We start from the raw sequence: 27,819 nt of genomic DNA, 5'->3' as shown, positions 1-27,819 counted from the left end.
AAATCTGAATATTATCCCTCTTCTCCGTAGTTTATTCATTTATTTTTCACCCACACGGACTAAAATGCACTTTATTTGTTTCATGCAAATAAAGGAACAGTTATTATTCAACATGCTGTGGATATTCATCAGTTATCATAACATCACATATGGTGATAACAGCAATAACATGCAAATCTTCAGAGGAACGACACACACACACACACACAGGAGGAAATAAAATAAGCTCCATGCATCACGTTCATAATATATATTATTCTTATTAGTTCATGTTCATTCTGTATGTTTTTACAATAAATAAAAATAAACATTAACCTCTTAGCGTTCCTGTAAAATTCACGTAGAACGCCTCCAGACGTCCCCAAAGTAAATAGATGTTGTATTAAGGTTGTTTAGGCGTTTTCCAATGAAGGTCATTTGGAGACTATTTCAGGCTCTCAGGAGGAGACTCAGGTGTCATAAACATATTCACTGACAAAGGAACTGAAGCATAAACACATTAAAGGGTTTTTTCCCCCAAATTGAAAACAAATTGTGTGCAAAATGAACCAAAATCCACGAGTTGTCATTAGCATTTTTTTTTTAAAGAAGATTTAGAAAAAATAAAAGTTTCCACAACCATAAAACCGACGAATAAAACCACCAATAAAAACAACTCATGGATGCAACTTGAAAATATACGAGAAATATATAAAATAATGTAGTTTAACAGGCGAGCGGCGGCTAACTCGGAGGAGGCTTCCTGCGCTTGTTGGGACTCGGACCGGGAGCGACCTTCAGCCCGCGGTACTGCATCTGTACACACACACACACACACACACACACACACACACACACACACACCACAGACACACACACACAGACACACACACAGACACACACAGACACACACACAGACACACACAGACACACACAGACACACACACAGACACACACACACAGTCATTTAGTGTTTCTTTGTGGTCGTTTAGTGAACTGTACTACTTTTTTTCTCTCTATCTCTCCCTTTCGCTCTCCAGCTCTCTCTCTCTCTCTACCTCTCTCCCTATACCTCTCTACCTCTACCCTCTCTCTCTCTCTCTACCCCCCCCCATCTCTCTCTACCTCTCTCCCTATACCTCTACCCCCCCCCCCCCCTCTCTCTCTCTCTCTCTCTCTACCCCCCCTCTCTCTCTCTACCTCTCTCTACCCTCTCTCTCTACCCCCCCCTCTCTCTCTCTACCTCTCTCCCTATACCTCTACCCCCCCCCCCCTCTCTCTCTCTCTCTACCTCTACCCCCCCTCTATCTCTCTACCCTCTCTCCCTACCCCCCCCTCTCTCTCTCTACCTCTCTCTACCCTCTCTCTCTACCCCCCCCCTCTCTCTCTCTACCTCTCTCCCTATACCTCTACCCCCCCCCCCTCTCTCTCTCTCTACCTCTACCCCCCCTCTATCTCTCTACCCTCTCTCCCTACCCCCCCCTCTCTCTCTCTACCTCTCTCTACCCCCCCTCTCTCTCTCTACCTCTCTCCCTATACCTCTACCCCCCCCTCTCTCTCTCTCTACCTCTACCCCCCCTCTATCTCTCTACCCCCCCCCCCCTCTCTCTCTACCTCTCTCCCTATCTCTCTACCCCCCCCTCTCTCTCTCTCTACCTCTACCCCCCCTCTATCTCTCTACCCCCCCCCCTCTCTCTCTACCTCTCTCCCTATACCTCTACCCCCCCCCCTCTCTCTCTCTACCTCTCTCTCTCTACCTCTCTCTACCCACCACTTGAACATCAGACGGGACTCTAGACAGGAAGTCCAGCAGCTCGTTGTTGTCGATCCGGTACGGATCCCGAAGCTTCTTGGTGAACTTGTTCACGCCTGCAGAAGAAGAGAGAGCAGCTCGGAGTACTCGCACAGACATGAAGTGCATTCTGTGCGCCGCCCCGTCAGTACTCACCCCACGCCAGCACCAGGTACCGAAGAGGGACGAGGTACAGGACAACTGTGGCCACGCACATGGCGGCCATCGCCAACCAGCTCAGGAAAGGCACGGTCCAGTTAACGGAGCTGCAGGAGGAGGAGGAAGAGGAGGAGGAAGAAGAGGGCACTTCCTGTGAACACTGGCGGTGAGGCTGCAGTGGCTTCATCCAAGCCTTGATACTCACTTCTTGATCCTCTCTGCGTGCGACGCCACCTCGCCCAGGGCGCTCTGGACGCTGACTAACACCTCCTGGACGGCGTACAGCTTGTCCATGAAGCCCTTTGGCTCCGCCTCCTGACCGAGAAGATCAGCGTGTCTCAGTGCATTGAGAACTCGGGTTGTCACGATACCAAAATTATAACTTCGACACGATACCTGCCATAAATATCACGATACCCGATACTTACGATACGATACTGGTATATTTATATATAATCGTAATAAATAAAACATCTGTATGGATTCCTTTTTTACCAGCTTGTTCCTGCCCAGCTTTTTCAACGCTTAACAAATGAGATTAATATTATTAGTATTAATACAGCAAGATATTAATGACAACTACATGGTGCCATCATAGCATTGATTATACACAGCTCTAGGCCTTTTGTCCGTATCTGACCAGATGACTACATAGTTCCTTCATAAATATGAGCAATTGTCATATTTTATCTTAATTCATGGAATAATTATTTTTCCTTAACTAAAAGTAAATAAAATTAGCTCAAGATCCACCAGCATGTAGCCATTTTGCATCAATTGTGTTTCATTTAGTACACGTGTGCATTGTGACCGTTAAACTAGGATACGGTTCGGCTGTATGTGGGTGGAGCTTAAGGTGAGCTTCATGTTTATAATCACATGTGCTCTTTGAACAGTTCGGGGTGTCTGAAAGGTGCTTTAATGTTTGACGTGTGGTCTCCCCTGTCAGTGGGCTTTCCTTCTCTGTCTGTATGTCAGTGGGCTTTCCTTCTCTGTCTGTGTGTCAGTGGGCTTTCCTTCTCTGTCTGTGTGTCAGTGGGCTTTCCTTCTCTGTCTGTGTGTCAGTGGGCTTTCCTTCTGTCTGTGTGTCAGTGGGCTTTCCTTCTCTGTCTGTGTGTCAGTGGGCTTTCCTTCTCTGTCTGTGTGTCAGTGGGCTTTCCTTCTCTGTCTGTGTGTCAGTGGGCTTTCCTTCTCTGTCTGTATGTCAGTGGGCTTTCCTTCTCTGTCTGTATGTCAGTGGGCTTTCCTTCACTGTCTGTGTGTCAGTGGGCTTTCCTTCACTGTCTGTGTGTCAGTGGGCTTTCCTTCACTGTCTGTGTGTCAGTGGGCTTTCCTTCACTGTCTGTGTGTCAGTGGGCTTTCCTTCACTGTCTGTGTGTCAGTGGGCTTTCCTTCTCTGTCTGTGTGTCAGTGGGCTTTCCTTCTCTGTCTGTGTGTCAGTGGGCTTTCCTTCTCTGTCTGTATGTCAGTGGGCTTTCCTTCTCTGTCTGTATGTCAGTGGGCTTTCCTTCTCTGTCTGTATGTCAGTGGGCTTTCCTTCTCTGTCTGTGTGTCAGTGGGCTTTCCTTCTCTGTCTGTGTGTCAGTGGTCTTTCCTTCACTCTCTGTATGTCAGTGGGCTTTCCTTCACTGTCTGTGTGTCAGTGGGCTTTCCTTCTCTGTCTGTGTGTCAGTGGGCTTTCCTTCTCTGTCTGTGTGTCAGTGGTCTTTCCTTCACTCTCTGTATGTCAGTGGGCTTTCCTTCACTGTCTGTGTGTCAGTGGGCTTTCTTTCTCTGTCTGTATGTCAGTGGGCTTTCCTTCACTGTCTGTATGTCATTGGGCTTTCCTTCTATGTCTGTATGTCAGTGGGCTTTCCTTCTCTGTCTGTGTGTCAGTGGGCTTTCCTTCACAGTCTGTATGTCAGTGGGCTTTCCTTCTCTGTCTGTATGTCAGTGGGCTTTCCTTCTCTGTCTGTGTGTCAGTGGGCTTTCCTTCTCTGTCTGTGTGTCAGTGGTCTTTCCTTCACTCTCTGTATGTCAGTGGGCTTTCCTTCACTGTCTGTGTGTCAGTGGGCTTTCCTTCTCTGTCTGTGTGTCAGTGGGCTTTCCTTCTCTGTCTGTGTGTCAGTGGGCTTTCCTTCTCTGTCTGTGTGTCAGTGGTCTTTCCTTCACTCTCTGTATGTCAGTGGGCTTTCCTTCACTGGCTGTGTGTCAGTGGGCTTTCCTTCTCTGTCTGTATGTCAGTGGGCTTTCCTTCACTGTCTGTATGTCATTGGGCTTTCCTTCTATGTCTGTATGTCAGTGGGCTTTTCTTCTCTGTCTGTGTGTCAGTGGGCTTTCCTTCACAGTCTGTATGTCAGTGGGCTTTTCTTCTCTGTCTGTATGTCAGTGGGCTTTCCTTCTCTGTCTGTGTGTCAGTGGGCTTTCCTTCACAGTCTGTATGTCAGTGGGCTTTCCTTCTCTGTCTGTATGTCAGTGGGCTTTCCTTCTCTGTCTGTGTGTCAGTGGGCTTTCCTTCACAGTCTGTATGTCAGTGGGCTTTCCTTCTCTGTCTGTATGTCAGTGGGCTTTCCTTCACTGTCTGCAATGTAGCCAAAGCACTTCCACATTTCACTTCTGGCACCTTTTTTTACAAAAAGCTCCGGCACTTGACGCCATGTTGACGCCATGTTGACGCCATGTTGACGCCATGTTGACGCCATGTTGACGCCATGTTGACGCCATGTTGACACCATGTTGACGCCATGTTGACGCCATGTTGACACCATGTTGACGCCATGTTGACGCCATGTTGACGCCATGTTGACGCCATGTTGACACCATGTTGACGCCATGTTGACGCCATGTTGACACCATGTTGACGCCATGTTGACGCCATGTTGACGCCATGTTGTCTCCCCAGAGATCATCGCTGTGAGTGAGCGTTGCATGTTAGTGAGTGAGCGCTGGGAAGCCCCACCCCCTTGCAGTCAACGCGTGCAGGCAGCATTAAAGGAGCGAAGCAGTGAGTGTGTTCTGATCTGATCTACTATATATATATATACGATACTAAAAATATGCAAAATCGTATCGTTTTGAACGAACAGGTACCGCGGTACCTTTTTAGTATCGGTACACCGTGCAACCCTATTGAGAACAACGTAACGCATCAATGTGAACGTGCAGCTGTTTCACGGCCACGCTACCTTGTCCACCTTGTCCATCTTGTCCACCTTGTCCTCCTTGTCGTCCTCCTCGACCTCCCACTCGAACATGGCCTCCATGGACTGGGAAAGGAAAGGTTTTAACGGTTTGAAAAGACGGCGCTCGTTCTTAAAGACGAGTCTTGTTCTTAAAGAAGACTCTTGTTCTTAAAGAAGACTCTTGTTCTTAAAGAAGACTGTTGTTCTTAAAGAAGACTGTTGTTCTTAAAGAAGACTCTTGTTTTTGAAGATTCTCATCCTTAAAGAAGATTCTCATCCTTAAAGAAAACTCTTGTTCTTAAAGAAGACGCTCATACTTAAAGAAGACGCTCATCCTTAAAGAAAACTCTCATACTTAAAGAAGACGCTCATCCTTAAAGAAAACTCTCGTTCTTAAAGAAGACGCTCATCCTTAAAGAAAACTCTTGTTCTTAAAGAAAACGCTCGTTCTTAAAGAAAACTCTCGTTCTTAAAGAAGATTCTCATCCTTAAAGAAAACGCTTGTTCTTAAAGAAAACGCTTGTTCTTAAAGAAAACTCTCGTTCTTAAAGAAGACGCTCATCCTTAAAGAAGACTCTTGTTTTTAAAGAAGACGCTCATACTTAATGAAGACTCTTGTTCTTAAAGAAGACGCTCATACTTAATGAAGACTCTCGTTCTTAAAGAAGACGCTTGTTTTTAAAGAAGACTCTTGTTTTTGAAGATTCTCATCCTTAAAGAAAACTCTTGTTCTTAAAGAAGACGCTCATCCTTAAAGAAGACTCTTGTTTTTAAAGAAGACTCTTGTTTTTGAAGATTCCCATCCTTAAAGAAAACTCTTGTTCTTAAAGAAGACGCTCATCCTTAAAGAAGACTCTCGTTCTTAAAGAAAACTCTTGTTTTTAAAGAAGACTCTTGTTTTTGAAGATTCTCATCCTTAAAGAAGACTCTTGTTTTTAAAGAAGACTCTTGTTTTTGAAGATTCTCATCCTTAAAGAAGATTCTTGTTTTTGAAGATTCTCATCCTTAAAGAAGACTCTTGTTTTTAAAGAAGACTCTTGTTTTTGAAGATTCTCATCCTTAAAGAAGACTCTTGTTTTTGAAGACTCTCGTTCTTAAAGAAGACTCTTGTTTTTAAAGAAGACTCTTGTTTTTAAAGAAGACTCTTGTTTTTGAAGATTCTCATCCTTAAAGAAGACTCTTGTTTTTAAAGAAGACTCTCATACTTAATGAAGACTCTCGTTCTTAAAGAAGACGCTCATACTTAAAGAAAACTCTCATACTTAAAGAAGACTCTTGTTTTTGAAGACTCTCGTTCTTAAAGAAGACTCTTGTTTTTAAAGAAGACTCTTGTTTTTGAAGATTCTCATCCTTAAAGAAGACTCTTGTTTTTAAAGAAGACTCTCATACTTAATGAAGACTCTCGTTCTTAAAGAAGACGCTCATACTTAAAGAAAACTCTCATACTTAAAGAAGACTCTCGTTCTTAAAGAAGATTCTCATCCTTAAAGAAGACTCTCGTTCTTAAAGAGGACTCATCCTTAAAGAAGACTCTTGTTCTTAAAGAAAACTCTTGTTCTTAAAGAAGATTCTCATCCTTAAAGAAGACTCTTGTTCTTAAAGAGGACTCATCCTTAAAGAAGACTTTCGTTCTTAAAGACAAATCTCATTCTTAAACGCTCGTTCTTAAAGAAGACTCTTGTTCTTAAAGAAGAATCTCGTTCTTAAAGAAGACGCTCATCCTTAAAGAAGACTCTCGTTCTTAAAGAAGACGCTTGTTCTTAACCTTTTAAGTCCCGACCTATTTTCTAGGTTTCTGCTCGAAATAACATACCCAAACTAAAAAGGGTCTATCTCTGCAACCACAAAGGCTATTTGAATAATGTTGGTGTTATAATAAAAGGCAAACCATGTGTGCTTTTGTTTAGATGTGTAAATACTAGTAGATGTCTTACTGGTTAAGAGTAAATAAAGACGAAAGACAGCAAAAGTTGAATTTCCAGGTTCGCCTAGAAAAAAAAAGCACTTTCAGGATGATTATCTCTTGGATGGATGCAGAGCAAAGGTCAAAAAACACAGAGATCATAGCACAATATGGGACCAGTCTCTCTGCAAAATTTGACTTTAAAAGATTAAAGCAGAACAAAGTTAGAGAGGTTTTAGTACAGATTAATTAGGCGAAATGGGCATTTGGGCAATTTGAACCAAACCATATATTTAACTTGTATATTACTTATGGTGTTCAATACATCCCAATATAGCAGTCTTTGTTGATTAGAAGAAGAAAAATAAATTTGTTCAAAAAAAAGCCAAAGATAAGCAACATTTGTGACTATAAGCGCTAAAGCAATTCATGTTGTTGTGTTCTTTGGCTCATATCTCGGTGATGCTTTGGTGCAGAAGGATTTGGAATCTGTGGGGAGTCCTCTTGCTTTTCGCTATCTGGCTTTTTCTGATAGCACCGAGCTACGGGTTGCTAGTTCCGGAAACGTGCTGAGTGGGCTGACTCCTGACAAAATGATGATTATGATATTCTGATTCTTGTAGCCCAAGTTCTCTTGTATAACATCAATATATTTGCTCTTGTTTATTGTAAGGTTTTACACAGTCTAACTATAATGTGTATATCGGCCCCCAATTGGGCTTAAAAAGGAAATCTCGTTCTTAAAGAAGACTCTCGTTCTTAAAGAAGACTCTCGTTCTTAAAGAAGACGCTCATACTTAAAGAAAACTCTCATACTTAAAGAAAACTCTCATACTTAAAGAAGACTCTCGTTCTTAAAGAAGATTCTCATCCTTAAAGAAGACTCTCGTTCTTAAAGAGGACTCATCCTTAAAGAAGACTCTTGTTCTTAAAGAAAACTCTCGTTCTTAAAGAAGATTCTCATCCTTAAAGAAGACTCTCGTTCTTAAAGAGGACTCATCCTTAAAGAAGACTCTTGTTCTTAAAGAAAACTCTTGTTCTTAAAGAAGATTCTCATCCTTAAAGAAGACTCTTGTTCTTAAAGAGGACTCATCCTTAAAGAAGACTTTCGTTCTTAAAGACAAATCTCATTCTTAAACGCTCGTTCTTAAAGAAGACTCTTGTTCTTAAAGAAGAATCTCGTTCTTAAAGAAGACTCTCATCCTTAAAGAAGACTCTCGTTCTTAAAGAAGACTCTCATCCTTAAAGAAGACTCTCGATCTTAAAGAAGACTCTCGTTCTTAAAGAAGACGCTCATCCTTAAAGACGATTCTTGTTCTTAAAGAAGACTCTCGTTCTCAAAGAACACTCTCGTTCTTAAACGCTCGTTCTTAAAGAAGACGCTCGTCCTTAAAGAAGACTCTCGTTCTTAAAAGACGGCCCTCGTCCTTAAAGAAGACTCTCGTTCTTAAAATACGACCCTCGATCTTAAAGAAGACGCTCATTCTTAAAGACAAATCTTGTCCTTTAAGAGGAATCTTGTACTTTAAGAGGAATCTCGTTCTTTAAGAGGAATCTTGTTCTTAAAGACGAATCTCGGCCTTCGTTCGCTCACCGTGTCGGACGATTCCCTGCCGGAGGAGAAGAAGTAGTTCCAGACCAGCAGCAGCAGCAGAGCCATCGGCAGCATGTAGAGCTCCAGGTTCCACACGACCACGACGAACAGCTGGGAGGAGAGCCAAGACCACAGGCTTAAAGAACCTGAAGTACCTGCAGTACCTGAATAAGCTGAAGAACCTGAATGACCTGAATAACCTGCAGTACCTAAAGAACCTGCAGTACCTGAATTACCTGAAGTACCTGCAGTACCTGAATAACCTTAAGAACCTGCAGTACCTGAAGAACCTGAAGGACCTGCAGTACCTGCAGTACCTGAATAACCTTAAGAACCTGCAGTACCTGAAGAACCTGAAGGACCTGCAGAACCTGAATAACCTTAAGAACCTGCAGTACCTGAATAACCTTAAGAACCTGCAGTACCTGAAGAACCTGAAGGACCTACAGTACCTGAATAACCTGAAGTACCTGCAGTACAAGTACTCATCTGCCTGAACTCGAGGGACTAAGTTACTGAGAGGCACTTTAATCGGGTCCTGAACCGGTCTCGATGTGACCCCAGGTTAGTCCTGGTCCTCCTTAGACCTCAGTGTAGTCCTGTCCTCTCTAGACCTCCATCAGTAAACAGACCATCAGAGAGAAGATGGTCTGTTTCTAGAGAGTCCTTCTTAGAGCTCCTCATCGGAGCCGTGCAGTAGAATGAGAGGTTTTCTAAAGGGACCCTGGTGCTCAGAGACACTACCACCTTAATCCACAGGGGGCGCCAGAACCAACACCACTCTCTGCTGGGTCTGTCCATTAAAAATAACTCTATAGAAACAGACCATCTTCTCTGTGTGTGTGTGTGTGTGTGTGTGTCACACCACAAAGGATATGATGCTCCTCTGTGTAGACTCCCACTCGAAGCAGCTGTTGATATACGCCCCGTAGCTGATCAGGACCATGATGCACCTCTTCACACGGTTGAAGTTCTGCTGCAGCAACTGAGAGACGGAAGGTTTTCATCAACAATGAATTGATCCCAATAACTGGAGCTGCAATGATTAGTCGATCGGCAGGTAATTAATCTGATAATCTGTTAATTGTTTCAGTTATTTTTCAATAAAGAATTCTGAATATAACTCGTCAGATAATTAAAATAATATTTTAATGGGTTTAGAGATATATAATATATAATATACAATAATATATCATATAATATAATATATAATAATATATCATTTAACAATGTACTATATCATAATATAATATATACAAATATATCATATGATAATATAATAATGTAATATATGATCATATATAATATATTAATATAAAATATAATAATATATTATAAAATATTATAATATATCATAAAATAATATATTATATATGAATAAATCATATAATACATATAATATAATAATATATAATATATTGTATATATTATATATTAATATATAATATAATAAGTAGTAATGCACATAAACAAACCTGCTTGGAGACTTTGGGTTCGTCCTCGATGTATTTCTGCTCTGCAGGGACGGCAGTCTTCAGAGCAGCTTTTACCTGAAGAGGAAGTCAGAGTGACCGAGGACAGGTGTCACAGCTGTTACCTGAAGGGTCATGTGATCGAGGACAGGTGTCACAGCTGTTACCTGAAGGGTCATGTGACCGAGGACAGGTGTCACAGCTGTTACCTGAAGGGTCATGTGATCGAGGACAGGTGTCACAGCTGTTACCTGAAGGGTCATGTGACAGAGGACAGGTGTCACAGCTGTTACCTGAAGGGTCATGTGATCGAGGACAGGTGTCACAGCTGTTACCTGAAGGGTCATGTGACAGAGGACAGGTGTCACAGCTGTTACCTGAAGGGTCATGTGACCAAGGGGCAGGTGTCACAGCTGTTACCTGAAGGGTCATGTGACAGAGGACAGGTGTCACAGCTGTTACCTGAAGGGTCATGTGATCGAGGACAGGTGTCACAGCTGTTACCTGAAGGGTCATGTGACAGAGGACAGGTGTCACAGCTGTTACCTGAAGGGTCATGTGACCGAGGAAAGGTGTCACAGCTGTTACCTGAAGGGTCATGTGACCGAGGACAGGTGTCACAGCTGTTACCTGAAGGGTCATGTGACCGAGGACAGGTGTCACAGCTGTTACCTGAAGGGTCATGTGACCGAGGACAGGTGTCACAGCTGTTACCTGAAGGGTCATGTGACAGAGGACAGGTGTCACAGCTGTTACCTGAAGGGTCATGTGACCGAGGACAGGTGTCACAGCTATTACCTGAAGGGTCATGTGACCGAGGACAGGTGTCACAGCTGTTACCTGAAGGGTCATGTGACCGAGGACAGGTGTCACAGCTGTTACCTGAAGGGTCATGTGACCGAGGACAGGTGTTACCTGGTCCAGAGAGACATGCAGAGACACTTGAGGTTCCTAGAGTCCTAAAAAGTAGGATGGGAGCCAGAGCCTTCAGTTATCAAGCTCCTCTTTTATGGAACCAGCTTCAACTTTCAGTCCGGGAGGCAGACACAGTCACCTCATTCAAGAATAGACTTAATACTTTCCTCTTTAATAGTGCTTATAGTTAGGGCTGAATCAGGTTTGTCCTGGTCCAGCCCCTTGATATGCTGCTATAGGCTTATATGCTGCTGGGGGATGTTTTAGGATACACTGAGCACCTATCTCATCTTCTTTCTCTACTTATGGATGAATTTACACCTCTCCATTGCACCTTATTAACTCTGCTTCCTCCCCGGAGTCGTTGTGACTTCACGTCTCATAGGGTCCATTGGACCTGGAGGTGTCTGATGCTGGTGAGCCGGCCTCCCATTGGCCCTGCTGATGCGCCGCCCCCTTCCTCTCTACCTCCTTCTGTTTCATGGATTGGAGTTCCATTCATACATTGTCATATTCATGTAATGTGTTTATGTAACTTTGTAATGCTGTTCATTCTGTACACATGACATATATTCATCTGTCCATCCGGGGAGAGGGATCCTCCTCTGTTGCTCTCCTGAAGGTTTCTTCCCTTTTTTCCCTGTGAAAGGTTATTTTTTGGGAGTGTTTCCTGATCCGATGTGAGGTCAAAGGTCAGGGATGTCGTATGTGTACAGATTGTAAAGCCCTCTGAGGCAAATTTGTAATTTGTGATATTGGGCTATACAAAATAAACTGAATTGAATTGAAATGCATAAAGCAGCGTTTACTCACAGTGTTGTACAAGTGTTGTACTTGTACTCACAGTGTTGTACTAGTACTCACAGTGTTGTACTTGTACTCACAGTGTTGTACTAGTACTCACAGTGTTGTACTTGTACTCACAGTGTTGTACAAGTGTTGTACTTGTACTCACAGTGTTGTACTTGTACTCACAGTGTTGCACTAGTACTCACAGTGTTGTACTTGTACTCACAGTGTTGTACTTGTACTCACAGTGTTGTACTAGTACTTACAGTGTTGTACTTGTACTCACAGTGTTGTACTTGTACTCACAGTGTTGCACTAGTACTCACAGTGTTGTACTTGTACTCACAGTGTTGTACTTGTACTCACAGTGTTGTACTAGTACTTACAGTGTTGTACTTGTACTCACAGTGTTGTACAGCACCTCGACCTCCAGGTAAATGGCTCCTTTGCTTCGTCGCGTCAGCTCTTTGTTTTTTAACATGTAACTCTTCTGCTCACCGTTTCGGACCTGACGGAAATAAAAACATGGTAACAGTTTGTACTTGTACACCTTAGCGTTGTACTTTGTGTACTTTTACACTCACAGATAATAAGGGGATGGCCACTTTCCCCAGGAAGTCAGCGTTCCGGTCTCGGTCCTCATCGAACACCGTCACCGCCAACACGGAGAACATGTCTTTCACGTTGCTGAGGAGGGAGTTGATTAATATGTGATTAACGTGTGATTAAGCAGTCCTACACTTATAGTCTGACAGAAGGCAGAAGTACACGTAGTACTTGTGTACTCACAAGGTGAAGACTTTGTTCCACTCCGGGTTCAGGTTCTTGTAAACCGTGTGAGTCTGGAGCCGGTCGTTGTTCAGCTCCAGCACACAGAACGGGTCACTCTTACCTGGAAGACAGTATAAAGTACTGTGGAGGAGTATAAAGTACTGTGGAGGAGTATAAAGTACTATAGAGGAGTATAAAGTACTATAGAGGAGTATACAGAACTATGGAGGAGTATAAAGTACTGTAGAGGAGTATAAAGTACTATAGAGGAGTATACAGAACTGTGGAGGAGTATAAAGTACTGTTGAGGAGTATAAAGTACTGTGGAGGAGTATAAAGTACTGTTGAGGAGTATAAAGTACTGTGGAGGAGTATAAAGTACTGTTGAGGAGTATAAAGTACTGTTGAGGAGTATACAGTACTGTAGAAGAGTATAAAATACTGTATTGGAAAAAAAAGTACTGTACAAGACGTATAAAGTACAGTTCTGGAGTATGAAGTATCTCAGCAGTATAAAGTATCTCATAGTAGTATAAGTACTGTACAGCATGGATGTCGTGGTTACCCGTCACGTCGGCCGCCATGAGTCCTTCGGCTCTCATCACCTTCACCTGGACGATGCCGACGTCCTTGAGGTTGGAGAACGACCTCCAGGCGCTCTGGAGGAAATCAAACAGGAAGTCATTCACTCCGAGACGTTCAGTCTCTCAGTCTCGTGGAAATCTGACCGTTAGCTTGACGAGCGGCGCTCACGTAGCGTGCGAGTATTTCACGGCGCTCCTGCGGGTCGTCCAGCGGCGTGACGGACAGGTCGGCGATGGAGACGTGAGCCGAGGCCGTCAGCGTGACCAGCAGCACCACGTAGCCCCGGGACTCCTCCAGGGCCAGGTCCAGGTGGTGGGTTTGCTCCTTGGACAGAGTGGAGAGGTCCAACTGGCATCTGGACCACAAACACAGTATTAGTACACACAATGAGCTCACCAAGCACAGATGTGATGAGGTTCTATCTAGGGATCATTGGAAAGGTTCTACAGCTCCTTTAGGATGTTCTATGAGTCCTTAATGAGGTTTAGTGACACTGGAAGTTCTACTTCCTTTGAGAGGTTGTATCTAGGGATCATTGAGAAGGTTCTATAGCTCATTTTGGATGTTCTATGAGTCCTTAAGGAGGTTTAGTGACAGTGGAAGTTCTACATCCTTTGAGAGGTTCTATCAAGGGATCATTGAGAAGGTTCTAGAGCTCACTTTGGATGTTCTATGAGTCTTTAATGAGGTTTAGTGACACTTGAGGAGGTTCTATGTCCTTTGTGATCTAGGTTCTATGGATCCTTCAGGATGTTCTATGAGTCTTCAGGAGGTTTAGTGGTCATTCAGGATCTTACTAACAAACTGTATGTTGTTGTTGTTTTCACGTTTTTGTACATAACTTTTCAAACTAAAAGTTCACAGCTCTCATTATTTAACAAACAAAACCAATAACGTCAGATAAACCGGGAAAAGAGCCGCTGACCGTCCGATGAGGTCGTCTCTCTTGCCGGTGTCTTTGTCCCACACGGAGATCTCCAGCACTCCGCCGGTCTCTTCGTACAAGTTGAGGTCAAACTGCTGCCTCCACTGGGGGTTCAGGGTCTTTGGCATCGTCTGCACACAAACACCCAGATGCATCATGGGAAACACGCTCTTAATGTGAAGAAACAACATTTTCCAGACACCAGCGTGCCTCCCGAGTCCAATCAGAGGTCAGCGTTAGCGTACCTTGCTCCGGTACTTCTGGGTTCCCAGTTTGAACTTTACGTACGGGTCGCTCAGGCCGTTGGGGTCCATGGGGGTCAGGTTCCGGCCTTGGATCAGCGAGATGCTGACGATGCCTCGCCAGAGCTGCGATTTACGATGAAGCTCTGAGAGACGCTGCTGCTGTTGTACACACACACACACACACACACACACACTTTAGTCAGGAAAAAGCACAACATGCGTGATGCTGGTCTTCATATGTTAGCTTGACATCATACATAACATCAAGTTAGCCTGATAGCAAGATGTTAGCCAAATGTTAGCCCGATAGCATGACATTAGCCTGATAATGTTAGGCTGATAGCATGACGTTAGCCTGATAATGTGAGCCTGATAGCATGATGTTAGCCTGATCATGTTAGCCTTATAGCATGATGTTAGCCTGATAATGTTAGCCTGATAGCATGATGTTAGTCTGATAATATTAGCCTGATAGCATGACGTCAGCCGGATAATGTTAGCCTGTTAACATGATGTTAGCCTGATAACGTCTCATTACACAGGGCCCTGTTTACAGACACAACGCACAACAACAATCAACACCGACTATGTTTACATGCAAACTAATAATTCCACATTATTCCAGTCATGGCGTCATGTGGGGAAAGTAGGAATATTTTCCGTAGTACTTAAAGGAGCAGAACACACAAAATGGTTGACGTCTATTTGAGCTCGTCATAAACAAATGAGCAAGCAGGACGTTTATTGATTAACGAGAGGAACAGATCACGGAGAGCTGTGGCGACGATGATGAAGATGACGATTACGACGATGATGACGATGATTTACCTTAGTGGATCGTTTCCAGGACCTCCTGAGCAGCATTGTCTGAATATACATTAAAATACATTATATCAACTGATTCTTTCAGAGTGATTTTAACAAGAGGGCTGCCAGTAGGGGGCGCTAGAGGACAGGCGTACTGCAACTTTATGCTCCACGGATAAAGCATCTGGAATTAAGATTCTAACAGGGAACAATGTGCTGAATATTCATTATTATGACCTTGTTATGTTTAATGACTAATAATCTTACCGGGGAGTCTCGCCGCTCCTCCACAGGACTGTCTTTAGGCGTCAGGGTGACGGCCAGGTCCAGGGAGCCCAGGACCTGATCCGGGTGATTCGGGTCCTTCAGCTCCAGAGTGACAGGTATCGTCCTGCAACACACGGCGAGGACAGGTGTGAAGACGGCACCACAGTCTGTGACCAGAGTACAAGGTGTCAATCACCTTGTAGCCCCGCCCTTAAGCATACCCAGTTTTAAATGACCATAATTTACTAAATGAACATCACGCTGTATTGAAGAAGACTTGAAACTAGAGATTGAGACCAAAAACTAATGTTTACAATGTTTACTGAGGGAATAAATCAAGATAAGTAGAGTCATTTATATAGACTTCTATACAACCAGAGGAGTCGCCCCCTAGTGGTCTATAGAGAGAATGCAGCTTTAACACATGAAGCATAGACTTCTATACAACCAGAGGAGTCGCCCCCTGGTGGTCTATAGAGAGAATGCAGCTTTAACACATGAAGCATAGACTTCTATACAACCAGAGGAGTCGCCCCCTGGTGGTCAGGAGAGAGAATGCAGCTTTAACACATGAAGCATAGACTTCTATACAACCAGAAGAGTCGCCCCCTGGTGGTCAGGAGAGAGAATGCAGCTTTAACACACGAAGCATAGACTTCTATACAACCAGAGGAGTCGCCCCCTGGTGGTCAGGAGAGAGAATGCAGCTTTAGACTCAGACTTCCTGAAAGATCAACAGGAGTAGTTTTTGTGTAATGAGAGAAAGTGATGGATGTCCAGGTGAAGGTGGCTGATGAAGACGAGGCTCTGTGATCAATGCTTTGGTGATCAGTGTGATTTCCACTGACAGCTGGTCGAGCTGACGCTGTGACTAGGAAATGAATCACTTTTCACACTTCACAGCTTTTCTAAGACCAGCGGACAAATAAATACTTCTGACTCACGACATCCTGAGGAAGAGCAAGTGAAGTTCAATAAATACAAATAAGTCTTTTTTTATTGAAAGCTTCTGTTTTTTCAAAAGAATCTTTTATGAGGAAAACCAATAAGAGATGCTTGAAAAAATACTTAAATTTGTATAAAGTGATTTCATCGAATTAAAATGAGTCAGTTTTCTTTTTGTCAACTTACACTTTTTGAATTATTAAATCAAATTTTGTTTTAATAAATGTTGACTTTCGGACTCCACAACTCTCTGGACTTCCTGGATTTGTTTGGATCATACACACTCTAAAACTATATTAAGTATATAATACTAATAATATTTTTCTGACACTGAGCAGAAATACCGTCTGGAAAAACAATGCAAAATAAATGTTAATTAAGAATTCAAATATCAACGTTATAAATTAAGCTTTAAAACTATTTAAACAGTAATTTGATCTATTTTTATGTCCATAAATATGGATTCTTGTATGAAAAAGAAGGTCAATCTGATGCATCCGTATTTAGGTGCTGTGAGTCGGCCACGCCGAAGCAAAGGAACCGAGGAGAGTTTAGTTTTTTTTTTTTTAAAAGAGGCAAAGAATAATTCATATATCGAACCTCTGCTGCTCCAGAGACTCCAGGTAAAGGTGAGCCGAACCCATGAAGTCATCCTGGAAGCCGAAGTCGTAGTCGAACACCTGCAGAGGAGCGACGAACACATCTGGTGTTCATTCATAATTAATATGGAAAAGCTTGAGAGTGTGTGTGTGTGTGCGTGTCTTTACCTTCACATACAGAGGGTCGCTCAGACAGTCCATTATCAGGGTGGTCTTCTCCTCCCACACCGGGTTCAGGTTTTTGTTGATGGTTTTGCTTCTGAAAACTTCTTTTCCAGCCATCTTGAACTTCACGTACGGATCGCTGCTGCCTGCAAGAAGACGAACACAAGTTCTCACGGATGAACCAAGAAGAGAGAGAGAAAGAGGCGTCTGCTTGTTCCCCGACTCTACCTCCTCTGTCTCTGACGGCCAGGTTGTTTCCTCTCTTCAGCTCGACCTCCAGCTTGTACATCGCCGAGCTGGGGACGGCCGGATCGACCCCCGAGGAGCCCGGGGCCGCCATGCCCTGTGGGGGAGGAATCAATAAACCCACAAAAAAAAAGAAAATCAATAAATCAAAAATCAATGCGTCCGGCAACGAAACTGCACGAGCGGAGGTCTTTGAGAGGAATGAAAGAAGCAGCCGCTGAAGCCTCTCACTTCCTCACCCTCTCACTTCCTCACCCTCTCAACACTGAAGCGTCTCAGGCGGCTCGCTGCTCGTCCCGGGGGCGACCGCTAACAGGAAATTACACGAGAGTGGCTTCCTCCCATCAGAGTGGTGTTCAGACGCCACTCTGAGTTTTTTCCATTCTTGTACAACTCTGTTGTGACATCCTGCGTGCGCTTCGTGGCCCAACGCCGTTGCGTCTCGCTCCCATGATGCAACGGGGTTCTGCGGACGCTCAGCATGCGTTTAGAAAAGTGGAGGTTTGGACATCCACCGTGATCCAAGTGGTCTACCGTGGTCCACCGTGATCCAAGTGGTGTACCGTGGTCCACCGTGATCCACCGTGGTCCACCGTGATCCAAGTGGTCTACCGTGGTCCACCGTAATCCAAGCGGTCCACCGTGATCCACCGTGGTCCACCGTGATCCAAGTGGTCCACCGTGGTCCACCGTGATCCACCGTGGTCCACCGTGATCCAAGTGGTCCACCGTGATCCAAGTGGTGTACCGTGGTCCACCGTGATCCACCGTGGTCCACCGTGGTCCACCGTGATCCACCGTGATCCAAGTGGTCTACCGTGGTCCACCGTGATCCAAGCGGTCCACCGTGATCCACGTGGTCCACCGTGGTCCACCGTGGTCCACCGTGATCCAAGTGGTCCACTGTGGTCCACCGTGATCCAAGCGGTCCACCGTGATCCAAGTGGTCCACCGTGATCCACCGTGGTCCACCGTGGTCCACCGTGATCCAAGTGGTCTACCGTGGTCCACCGTGATCCAAGCGGTCCACCGTGATCCACCGTGGTCCACCGTGATCCAAGTGGTCCACTGTGGTCCACCGTGATCCACCGTGGTCCACCGTGATCCAAGTGGTCTACCGTGATCCAAGTGGTCCACCGTGGTCCACCGTGATCCAAGTGGTCCACCGTGATCCACCGTGGTCCACCGTGATCCAAGTGGTCCACTGTGGTCCACCGTGATCCACCGTGGTCCACCGTGATCCAAGTGGTCTACCGTGATCCAAGTGGTCCACCGTGGTCCACCGTGATCCAAGTGGTCTACCGTGGTTCACCGTGGTCCACGGTGATCCACCATGTTCTACCGTGATCCACCGTGTTCTACCGTGGTTCACCGTGTTCTACCGTGGTCCACCATGATCCAAGTGGTGTACCGTGGTCCACCGTGTTCTACCGTGGTCCACCGTGATCCAAGCGGTCCACCGTGATCCAAGTGGTGTACCGTGGTCCACCGTGATCCACCGTGGTCCACCGTGATCCACCGTGGTCCACCGTGGTCCACCGTGATCCAAGTGGTCTACCGTGGTCCACCGTGATCCAAGCGGTCCACCGTGATCCACCGTGGTCCACCGTGATCCAAGTGGTCCACTGTGGTCCACCGTGATCCACCGTGGTCCACCGTGATCCAAGTGGTCTACCGTGATCCAAGTGGTCCACCGTGGTCCACCGTGATCCAAGTGGTCCACCGTGATCCACCGTGGTCCACCGTGATCCAAGTGGTCCACTGTGGTCCACCGTGATCCACCGTGGTCCACCGTGATCCAAGTGGTCTACCGTGATCCAAGTGGTCCACCGTGGTCCACCGTGATCCAAGTGGTCTACCGTGGTTCACCGTGGTCCACCGTGATCCAAGTGGTCCACTGTGGTCCACCGTGATCCAAGCGGTCCACCGTGATCCAAGTGGTCCACCGTGATCCACCGTGGTCCACCGTGATCCAAGTGGTCTACCGTGGTCCACCGTGATCCAAGCGGTCCACCGTGATCCACCGTGGTCCACCGTGATCCAAGTGGTCCACTGTGGTCCACCGTGATCCACCGTGGTCCACCGTGATCCAAGTGGTCTACCGTGATCCAAGTGGTCCACCGTGGTCCACCGTGATCCAAGTGGTCCACCGTGATCCACCGTGGTCCACCGTGATCCAAGTGGTCCACTGTGGTCCACCGTGATCCACCGTGGTCCACCGTGATCCAAGTGGTCTACCGTGATCCAAGTGGTCCACCGTGGTCCACCGTGATCCAAGTGGTCTACCGTGGTTCACCGTGGTCCACCGTGATCCAAGTGGTCCACTGTGGTCCACCGTGATCCACCGTGGTCCACCGTGATCCAAGTGGTCTACCGTGATCCAAGTGGTCCACCGTGATCCAAGTGGTCTACCGTGGTTCACCGTGGTCCACGGTGATCCACCATGTTCTACCGTGATCCAAGTGGTCTACCGTGGTCCACCGTGATCCAAGCGGTCCTTCGTGATCCACCGTGGTCCACCGTGATCCAAGTGGTCCACTGTGGTCCACCGTGATCCACCGTGTTCTACCGTGATCCACCGTGTTCTACTGTGTTCTACCGTGATCCACAGTGGTCCAAGTCCTCCACCGTGATCCACCGTGTTCTACCGTGGTTCACCGTGGTCCACCGTGGTCCTTCTTGGTCCACTGTGATCCACCGTGTTCTACCGTGATCCACCGATTATTAAACCTCGAGTTTAAAGCTCATAAAATGCGGTTCCACACGTGTCAACTCTCCTTTATTGCTATGCTTGTATACGAGCAACAGATCAATACGAAGCATTAATATCCCCGTCCATCACTCTCAAAGTAAGAGGACGGCTCTGCATCCTGCCAACACACACGGATCCACTTACAGGGATCAATACTTCTGTAATGTGATGATGCACCGACACTGGTCTGAGGGCTCTGAGGGCTCTGAGGGTTCTGAGGGTTCTGAGGGCTCTCAGGGCTCTCAGGGCTCTGAGGGTTCTGAGGGCTCTGAGGGCTCTGAGGGCTCTGAGGGCTCTGAGGGGTCTGAGGGGTCTGAGGGCTCTGAGGGCTCTCAGGGCTCTGAGGGGTCTGAGGGGTCTGAGGGTTCTGAGGGCTCTCAGGGCTCTGAGGGTTCTGAGGGCTCTGAGGGGTCTGAGGGGTCTGAGGGCTGACGCTGAATCACCGTACAGATGTCCACAGAACACTTCCATCCTTTAAATACTCTGAAGATCCACCACAGGAAGTCAGGAACTGGATGTATACCTTCATGTTGTACCTCACAAACACACAAAGACTCCTCACGAGTGTGTGTGTGTGTGTGTGTGTGTGTGTGTGTGTGTGTGTTGTAACTGATGGTTGCGTTGCCACCAAAATGCCCCCCCCCCCAAGCTAACGTAAGTTTAACATTTTTCTCCAAGAGGATCAAGATTGATATCAATCTCTCGTCTGGTTATTAAGAAGATAACAAGAGCACCTGTAGGCAGTTAGCCTAGCTTAGCATAAAGACTGGAAGCAGGGGGAACACTCTAGCCTGGTTCAAATACAACTTTACTACTTAAATGTAATAACAATGTGTGAATGAAATAATGTGCACCTATTCCAGGGAGTTTATAAAATCCAACATTTTGACTTACTGTTCACGTGATAATATTAATACTTACAGCACTACAATACCACCATGTTGTAGAAGTGTGTTTCTATGAGGTACTGAGTCATGTGTCAAACACATCAGACTCTATTGACACAGACCTGAACACAACACTCAACACCTTTCCCTTTCAGGTCGAGTGATTCGTGAGAGACACAAAACAACACAATCGAAGCAGCAGAGACATCGTGACTCTTACTCTCCAATGTGGGTCAAAACACTTGATCCCACATTTCCCACAATGCACCATCGATTAGACCCTTCCTGCGGGTAAACCTCCATGTTGCGTGATTTAATCCTACATTTACCACCAATTTAACTGAGCAATCAAGTGATATGACGTATTTTCATTATTAATTAGTATATACATTAATTATTTAATTAATCATGTGAAAAATGTCCTTAAATGTCTTGTTTTTTCAATAATCTTCAAATATTTCATGTAATATCATATATGATAAATACTTTCTTTTGATCGATCTTTGCAGCTCTACTTCATATATTTATTTCCTCGATGACCAGAAGCCTGTGTGAGTAAAAGACAAAGTGAGAGACCAGCGGCCATAACTGCCGACGAGTGAAGATGAAAGAGGGAGAATGGAGAGGAAGTCAATACCAGCACAGAGAGAGCTGAACGTACATCTTCTTCACGTCCTCCATGACACGCCGGAGGAGCCTCGAAGGCCCATTACCATCCATACTGGTGACAGAACACTATGCAGAGATCCATACTGGTGACAGAACACTATGCAGAGATCCATACTGGTGACAGAACAGTATGCAGAGATCCATACTGGTGACAGAACGGTATGCAGAGATCCATACTGGTGACAGAACAGTATGCAGAGATCCATACTGGTGACAGAACAGTATGCAGAGATCCATACTGGTGACAGAACGGTATGCAGAGATCCATACTGGTGACAGAACAGTATGCAGAGATCCATACTGGTGACAGAACAGTATGCAGAGATCCATACTGGTGCCAGAACAGGCCGCGGAGATCAATACTGCAGATGAAGCTTATTGATACTCTTATTGGTTTGGTTCCTAATCGATTTGGTTCCTTATCGATACTCTTATTGGTTTGGTTCCTAATCGATTTGGTTCCTTATCGATACTCTTATTGGTTTGGATCCTTATCGATACTCTTATTGGTTCGGTTTCTTATCGGTTCCTTATTGATAATCTTGTTGGTGCTGCTGATACCTTAAGTACTTTAAGACACCATCAACTACTCCACCCTCCCATCACGTCTCCAGCTCTTGGCATACCTGGCACCGCCCTTTCCTGGTTCACCTCGTATCTCTCAGACCGACATCAATTCATTGCCATAAACAACTGTACATCCTCAACCTCCCCAGTCCCCCACGGAGTCCCCCAAGGTTCTGTGCTGGGTCCCCTCCTCTTCATCATTTACGTCCTTCCCCTTGGACAAATCATCCGTCGTCAATGGTCTCGACTTCCACCGCTATGCCGACGACACCCAACTCTACTTCTCCAAGACCATCAGTCACCCACTCCACCCGTCTCACTGATATAAAATCATGGACGCAACAGAACGTCCTCAAACTCAACTGCAATAAATCTGAAATACTAACTCCCTCACCCGCTCAGCCCAGACCTTCTCTCGAATATCACCCCGGACTCCACCCTCTCTTTCCTACATCACGCCGACCGCGTCACCAAAACGGCCTTCTTTGATCTCAGGAACATCGCACGCTTCCGGCACTCCAAGTTCTTGGGAACCACTGACGTTCTCATCCGTGACTTCATAGCCTCCAGACTCCAACAGCACCTCTTTGGCTCGCCCAACTAAATCCTCAACAAACTTCAGTGCGTTCAGAACTCTGCCGCTCGACTGTGAAGACATCACCCCGGTCCGACGCTGCCTTCACTGGCTCCCGGTCAAATTAAAATGTTTGTTCTGGTTGCTCCTTGAATTTCTATTTAGTTTTGTTCTGTTTGTTTATGCCTTGTGTAAAGTGTCTTTGAGCGTCTAGAAAAACGCTATATGACTTCTACTGCCGATACTTTAAGTACTTTTACTGCTAATAGTTTAAGTACTTCTACTGCCGATACTTTAAGTACTTCTACTGCTAATAGTTTAAGTACTTCTACTGCCGATACTTTAAGTACTTCTAGTGCTGATACTTGAAGTACTTTTACTACTAATAGTTTAAGTATTTCTACTGCCGATACTTTAAGTACTTCTACTGCCGATACTTTAAGTACTTCTACTGGTGATACTTTAAGTACTTCTACTGCCGATACTTTAAGTACTTCTAGTGCTGATACTTTAAGTACTTCTAGTGCTGATACTTTAAGTACTTCTACTGCTGATACTTGAAGTACTTCTAAATATTCGTATATTCTCTTAATAGTGTGAGATGTTGTAATACATCCCATAATAAGCTGAACATCCTCCACAAATGAGAAAATGCATTTTAAAGCTTGAAAATACTCCATGGAATTAAAAGTTCAGCATTGAAAACTTTTTTTACATAAACAAAGTACCAACAATAAGTGTCCTAGATCATCCATCCATCCATCATCAGCTCTTATCCGGGGTCGGGTCGCGGTGGCAGCAGGTTCAGCAGGCCGACCCAGGCCGACCCGGGCCGACCCAGGCCGACCCAGGCCGACCCAGGCCGACCCAGGCCTCCCTCTCACCCGCAACACTTTCCAGCTCATTCTGGGGGATCCCGAGGCGTTCCAAGGCCAGCCGGGAGATATAATCCCTCCAGCGTGTCCTCGGTCTTCCCCGGGGCCTCCTACCAGTTGGACGTGCCCGGAAAACCTCTAATGGGAGGCGTCCAGGAGGCATCCTGACTAGATGAACCACCTCAGCTGACTCCTTTGGACACGAAGGAGCAGCGACTCGACTCCAAGCTCCCCCCTGATGTCCGAGCTCCTTACCCTATCTCTAAGGCTGAGCCCGGCCACCCTACGGAGGAAGCTCATTTCGGCCGCTTGTATCCGATAAATCACAATAATATATATATATATATATATATATATATATATATATATATATATATATATATATATATTTTTTTTTTTTAAACAGCCGAGAAGTAACGAGCGCGACAACGTCGGTGTTACAGCCTAATGAGGGAGGAAGAGGAGGAATGGAGGAAGAGGAGGGAGGGAGGAAGAGGAGGGAGTGAGGAAGAGGAATGAGGGAGGGAGAGGAGAGAGGAGGTTAGGAAGAGGAGGGAGGTAGGAAGAGGATTGAGGGAGGAAGAGGAGGGAGGGAGGAAGAGGATTGAGGGAGGAAGAGGAGGGAGGAAGCCTGCTGGTTGGCTCGACTGTAATCCTTCTCCAGTGGAGAAAGCCTAAAGGTCTCCGACATATTTAAGGTCAACCTAGTTCCTAGAACACTGAGCTCAGAGTTGTCCAACTATATATATATATATATATATATATATATATATATATATATATATATATATATATATATATATATATATATAACCCCTGGTGGTCAATAGAGAGAATGCAGCTTCAACACATGAAGCATAGACTTCTATACAACCAGAGGAGTCGCCCCCTGGTGGTCAGGAGAGAGAATGCAGCTTCAACACATGAAGCATAGACTTCTATACAACCAGAGGAGTCGTTCCCTGGTGATCAGGAGAGAGAATGCAGCTTCAACACATGAAGCATAGACTTCTATACAACCAGAGGAGTCGCCTCCTGGTGGTCAGGAGAGAGAATGCAGCTTCAACACATGAAGCATAGACTTCTATACAACCAGAGGAGTCGCCCCCTGGTGGTCAGGAGAGAGAATGCAGCTTCAACACATGAAGCATAGACTTCTATACAACCAGAGGAGTCGCCCCCTGGTGGTCAGGAGAGAGAATGCAGCTTCAACACATGAAGCATAGACTTCTATACAACCAGAGGAGTCGCCCCCTGGTGGTCAGGAGAGAGAATGCAGCTTCAACACATGAAGCATAGACTTCCTCTTCCTACCACACAGACCCATCAGCTGGTCCATCGTCTCTCTATTCAGAGACGACTTCTCACGTACAGCTGGAGAGAAAAAATAATTGGTTGCCAATTTTTCTAAATGGAAACGTTCATCACTGCTTCGCAGTCCCGTCGATACAGCTCGTTAAACCAACCGGGTTCTGCTCAATAATCAGAATCATCTTTATTGGCCCTGTATGAGCACACATACAGGGCCAATAAAGAATTTGACTCCGGTTTCACGTACAAACATATTTAAATCACAAACCCGGTTCTACGAGGGAAATGGTGTTCTCTGCCTTCACAGGGACGCTGGTGTGTTAATGCTCCATGCCGGTCTGCGCACACAAACACTGTGTGTGTGTGTGTGTGTGTGTGTGTGTGAGTGAGTGTGTGTGTGTGTGTGCTCCACAGAATCCGTCAGCTGGACAACATCAATCTTTATCTCATGATCTCCTGCAGACTCGATCCTCGGAGCTTCTCATTCACGCGTTGCCGTCGGGTTTATTTCTAAACCTTTTTTTTTCTTCTTTGTCTTCCTGCAGACCTTTTTTATTATAGCATGGGATCTCCGGTCCTCTGATTACTGTGTCAATAAGGAAATAAATGACGGCGCGGGGGAGGAGCGGATCAAAGAGCTCACGGGTCGGATTTCGTTGCATTTGCAGCAGTTTTTACAGGTTTTAAAGCATGCTCGTCTTTTAGAGGCTTTTATTGGTTTTCTTTAACGTCTAATGTTTTATTTTCTGGTTCCTGTTGGTTCGCTCCTCATGTCTCATGTTTAGTTTATTCCTTTCTTTGTGAAGGACGTCCCCACCCCGCTCTGTACCTGTGTGACCTGTGTGACCTGGTGCATTGTCTCCTGGCTTTGTTGTCAGTCTGTTTGTTTTGAAGAAGAAACACCTGTTAAACCGAATTAGTGGTTTTTTGGGGGCGTTTCCTTCCCGAATTGATCCTCACGCCAGGAGCATCAGGTGAGTGAGCGTGCAGCTCCGCTCAAAATGAGTCTGCACACGTCTTCGGGCCCGGAGTCTGGTCACGCGCGACGTGTTAAAATGTGGATTTGTTTTTTTTAGAGGGGTCCGATTAATCTGCGAGGAGCCGGGTATGAAAGTAGGAAACATGTAACTTCCTGCAGCGTCTGACTCACTCGCTCTTCATGAAAGCATCTTTGATTCACGGTTTTATTTTCTGCCATCTGACTCCTCACTGGGTTTAAAAACACCAGAGCTCAGAAACAGAAGAGCACGACTCGGTGAGCCGTAAAGCTGGAAAGGTCTTTCCATGTTGCAGTAAAACACACACACACACACACACACACACACACACACACACACACACACACACACACACACACAGTAATAATCTGATTATACTTTTACATTAAAACACATTTCCTGCAGCGCCTACTTTGTACTTTTTAAACAGAGTAATGTGTGTGCTGCCTTCATGTTCTATGGGATTAAACAGTTTGCTGAGTTATTGTTTGGAGCTCAGGACGATCACATGCATTCTGGTTTTGCTACTCTTTAGTATTTTAGTATAATATTAATTTAAATGCTTGACTTTCAGGAAACTGTGACGAGCATTTTAACTATTTCTCCAGAATTAACAGAGAAAATAATCAGGAGGTTTATTAATAAAGAAATCAAATCAGTTTAAACCCTAGTTGATAAATGTATACATTTTACTTTTATAAATTAATTTGTTTTATGTGTGTGTGTGTGTGTGTGTGTGTGTGTGTGTGTGTGTGTGTGTGTGTGTGTGTGTGTGTGTGTGTGTGTGCGTGCGTGCGTGCGTGCGTGTGTGTGAGAGAGAGCTCAAACTGGATTAATATCACTACTAAAGGTCAAACATCAGACCCGGTCTGGACTTACCGGCTCATCCCGACTCTCCATCTGTGTCTCCGCCTCGCCGCTACCGCCGCTTCCTCCGCTGCTGCCGCTGATGCCGCCCCCGCCGCCCGGTGGCTCGGCCAGCTTCTCCAGGCACGCCGACCCGAGAGAGGAGCTCTTGTGGTGGGACTGCACCAGGTGAGCCAATGTGGACTTATTCAGGCTGGGGGACGTCGGCTTCTCCAGGCCGAGCCCGGAGCCACCGGCCGCCGCTTTGCCGCAGAGCTGAGCCGCCGCCGCCGCCGCCGGAGCGGAGTAGAGCAGGTCGGGCTGCGAGGAGGAGATCACCCGGTCCAGGACGGCGTCTTCCTTCCGTCTCATCTTCTTGAACATCCATCCGCCTCGGTCCCTCTTCTCCTCCGGGTCCCCGGAGCCCAGCTTCGGGCTGAGCAGCGGCTTGGCTCTGGCCTGGAACTGTCTCCACATCGCGGACGCGCCGCTCTCATTCTCGTGCGCTTCGCTCGGCTCCATTCACCCGCCGCCGCCGCGCTCAACGCGCTCCGTGCTGATGCATCACGCGGAGGGAGATATATAAATAAATAAATGAACACATTAAAACTAAATTATAAAAAAAGAACCCAGACTCCTGGTCCTCCTCCTGGATCTCCTCTTCCTATTTATGCCTCCAGCAGGCGGGGAGACGCGCAGCAGGTCCCGCCTTCACCTGCATCGTGTTGGGCAGCTCACACACGCACACACACGCACACACACGCACACACTCTCACACACGCACACGCACACACACCCCTCCTTTCTTTTATTTTTTTGGGACGTGATGTGTCAATATTGTGTTTACGTCTCATTCTGCTGCCCTAAAATATTAATAATGAATCCAACTTGAAATGTTTCACATTCAGTTTTATGTTTAACTTGTGAAACTCAAGTGAATTCTGACCTACATCATTTAAAAGTTAAAAGGATAATATTTGTTTATTGGGGGAAATATTACTGTACATATCTTTACTTTTAA

At 45.7% G+C, this 27,819-nt stretch overlaps 1 protein-coding gene across 7 annotated transcripts; it reads right to left on the bottom strand.

The window, feature by feature from the left end:
- Window positions 1–25: 25 nt before the first annotated feature.
- Window positions 26–27,467, bottom strand: mctp1b (multiple C2 domains, transmembrane 1b). 7 transcript variants are annotated; one of them, XM_034546704.1, is made up of 21 exons: window positions 26,832–27,458; window positions 17,302–17,416; window positions 17,077–17,219; window positions 16,910–16,989; window positions 15,365–15,488; window positions 15,119–15,157; window positions 14,291–14,446; window positions 14,046–14,176; window positions 13,289–13,475; window positions 13,101–13,194; window positions 12,554–12,656; window positions 12,349–12,451; window positions 12,171–12,272; window positions 10,064–10,138; window positions 9,454–9,573; window positions 8,589–8,699; window positions 5,095–5,175; window positions 2,136–2,245; window positions 1,928–2,037; window positions 1,751–1,848; window positions 26–795 (listed from the first exon to the last, which is right to left on the bottom strand). In XM_034546704.1, exons 1-21 carry the CDS (start codon window positions 27,318–27,320, stop codon window positions 724–726), a joined length of 2,643 nt encoding a protein of 880 aa, XP_034402595.1. In that variant the 5' UTR covers window positions 27,321–27,458; the 3' UTR covers window positions 26–723. The 7 variants fall into 7 exon arrangements, 4 of the variants coding, with proteins under 4 accessions (XP_034402595.1, XP_034402594.1, XP_034402598.1 ...); XM_034546703.1 differs by having other exon boundaries at window positions 14,291–14,449; window positions 26,832–27,457; XM_034546707.1 differs by lacking the exon at window positions 26,832–27,458 and adding an exon at window positions 17,575–17,695 and having other exon boundaries at window positions 14,291–14,449.
- Window positions 27,468–27,819: the final 352 nt, after the last annotated feature.

This window comes from Cyclopterus lumpus, chromosome 12, assembly GCF_009769545.1.
Source record: "Cyclopterus lumpus isolate fCycLum1 chromosome 12, fCycLum1.pri, whole genome shotgun sequence".
NCBI classification, from domain to species: Eukaryota; Metazoa; Chordata; class Actinopteri; order Perciformes; family Cyclopteridae; genus Cyclopterus; species Cyclopterus lumpus.
Note: the sequence above shows the minus strand (reverse complement) of the source record. Positions and strands in the feature narration are given on the sequence as shown.

What these genes read in the sequence shown, in the direction of transcription:
- mctp1b (XM_034546703.1), bottom strand. Translation starts at nt 27,320, where the DNA reads ATGGAGCCGAGCGAAGCGCACGAGAATGAGAGCGGCGCGTCCGCGATG. An exon ending in AGATGGACAAGGTGGACAAG is followed by an intron (nt 2,246 to 5,094) that starts GTAGCGTGGCCG and finishes CTTCTCGGTCAG; the next exon opens with GAGGCGGAGCCAAAGGGCTT. An exon ending in GTACCTGGTGCTGGCGTGGG is followed by an intron (nt 1,849 to 1,927) that starts GTGAGTACTGAC and finishes CTTCTTCTGCAG; the next exon opens with GCGTGAACAAGTTCACCAAG.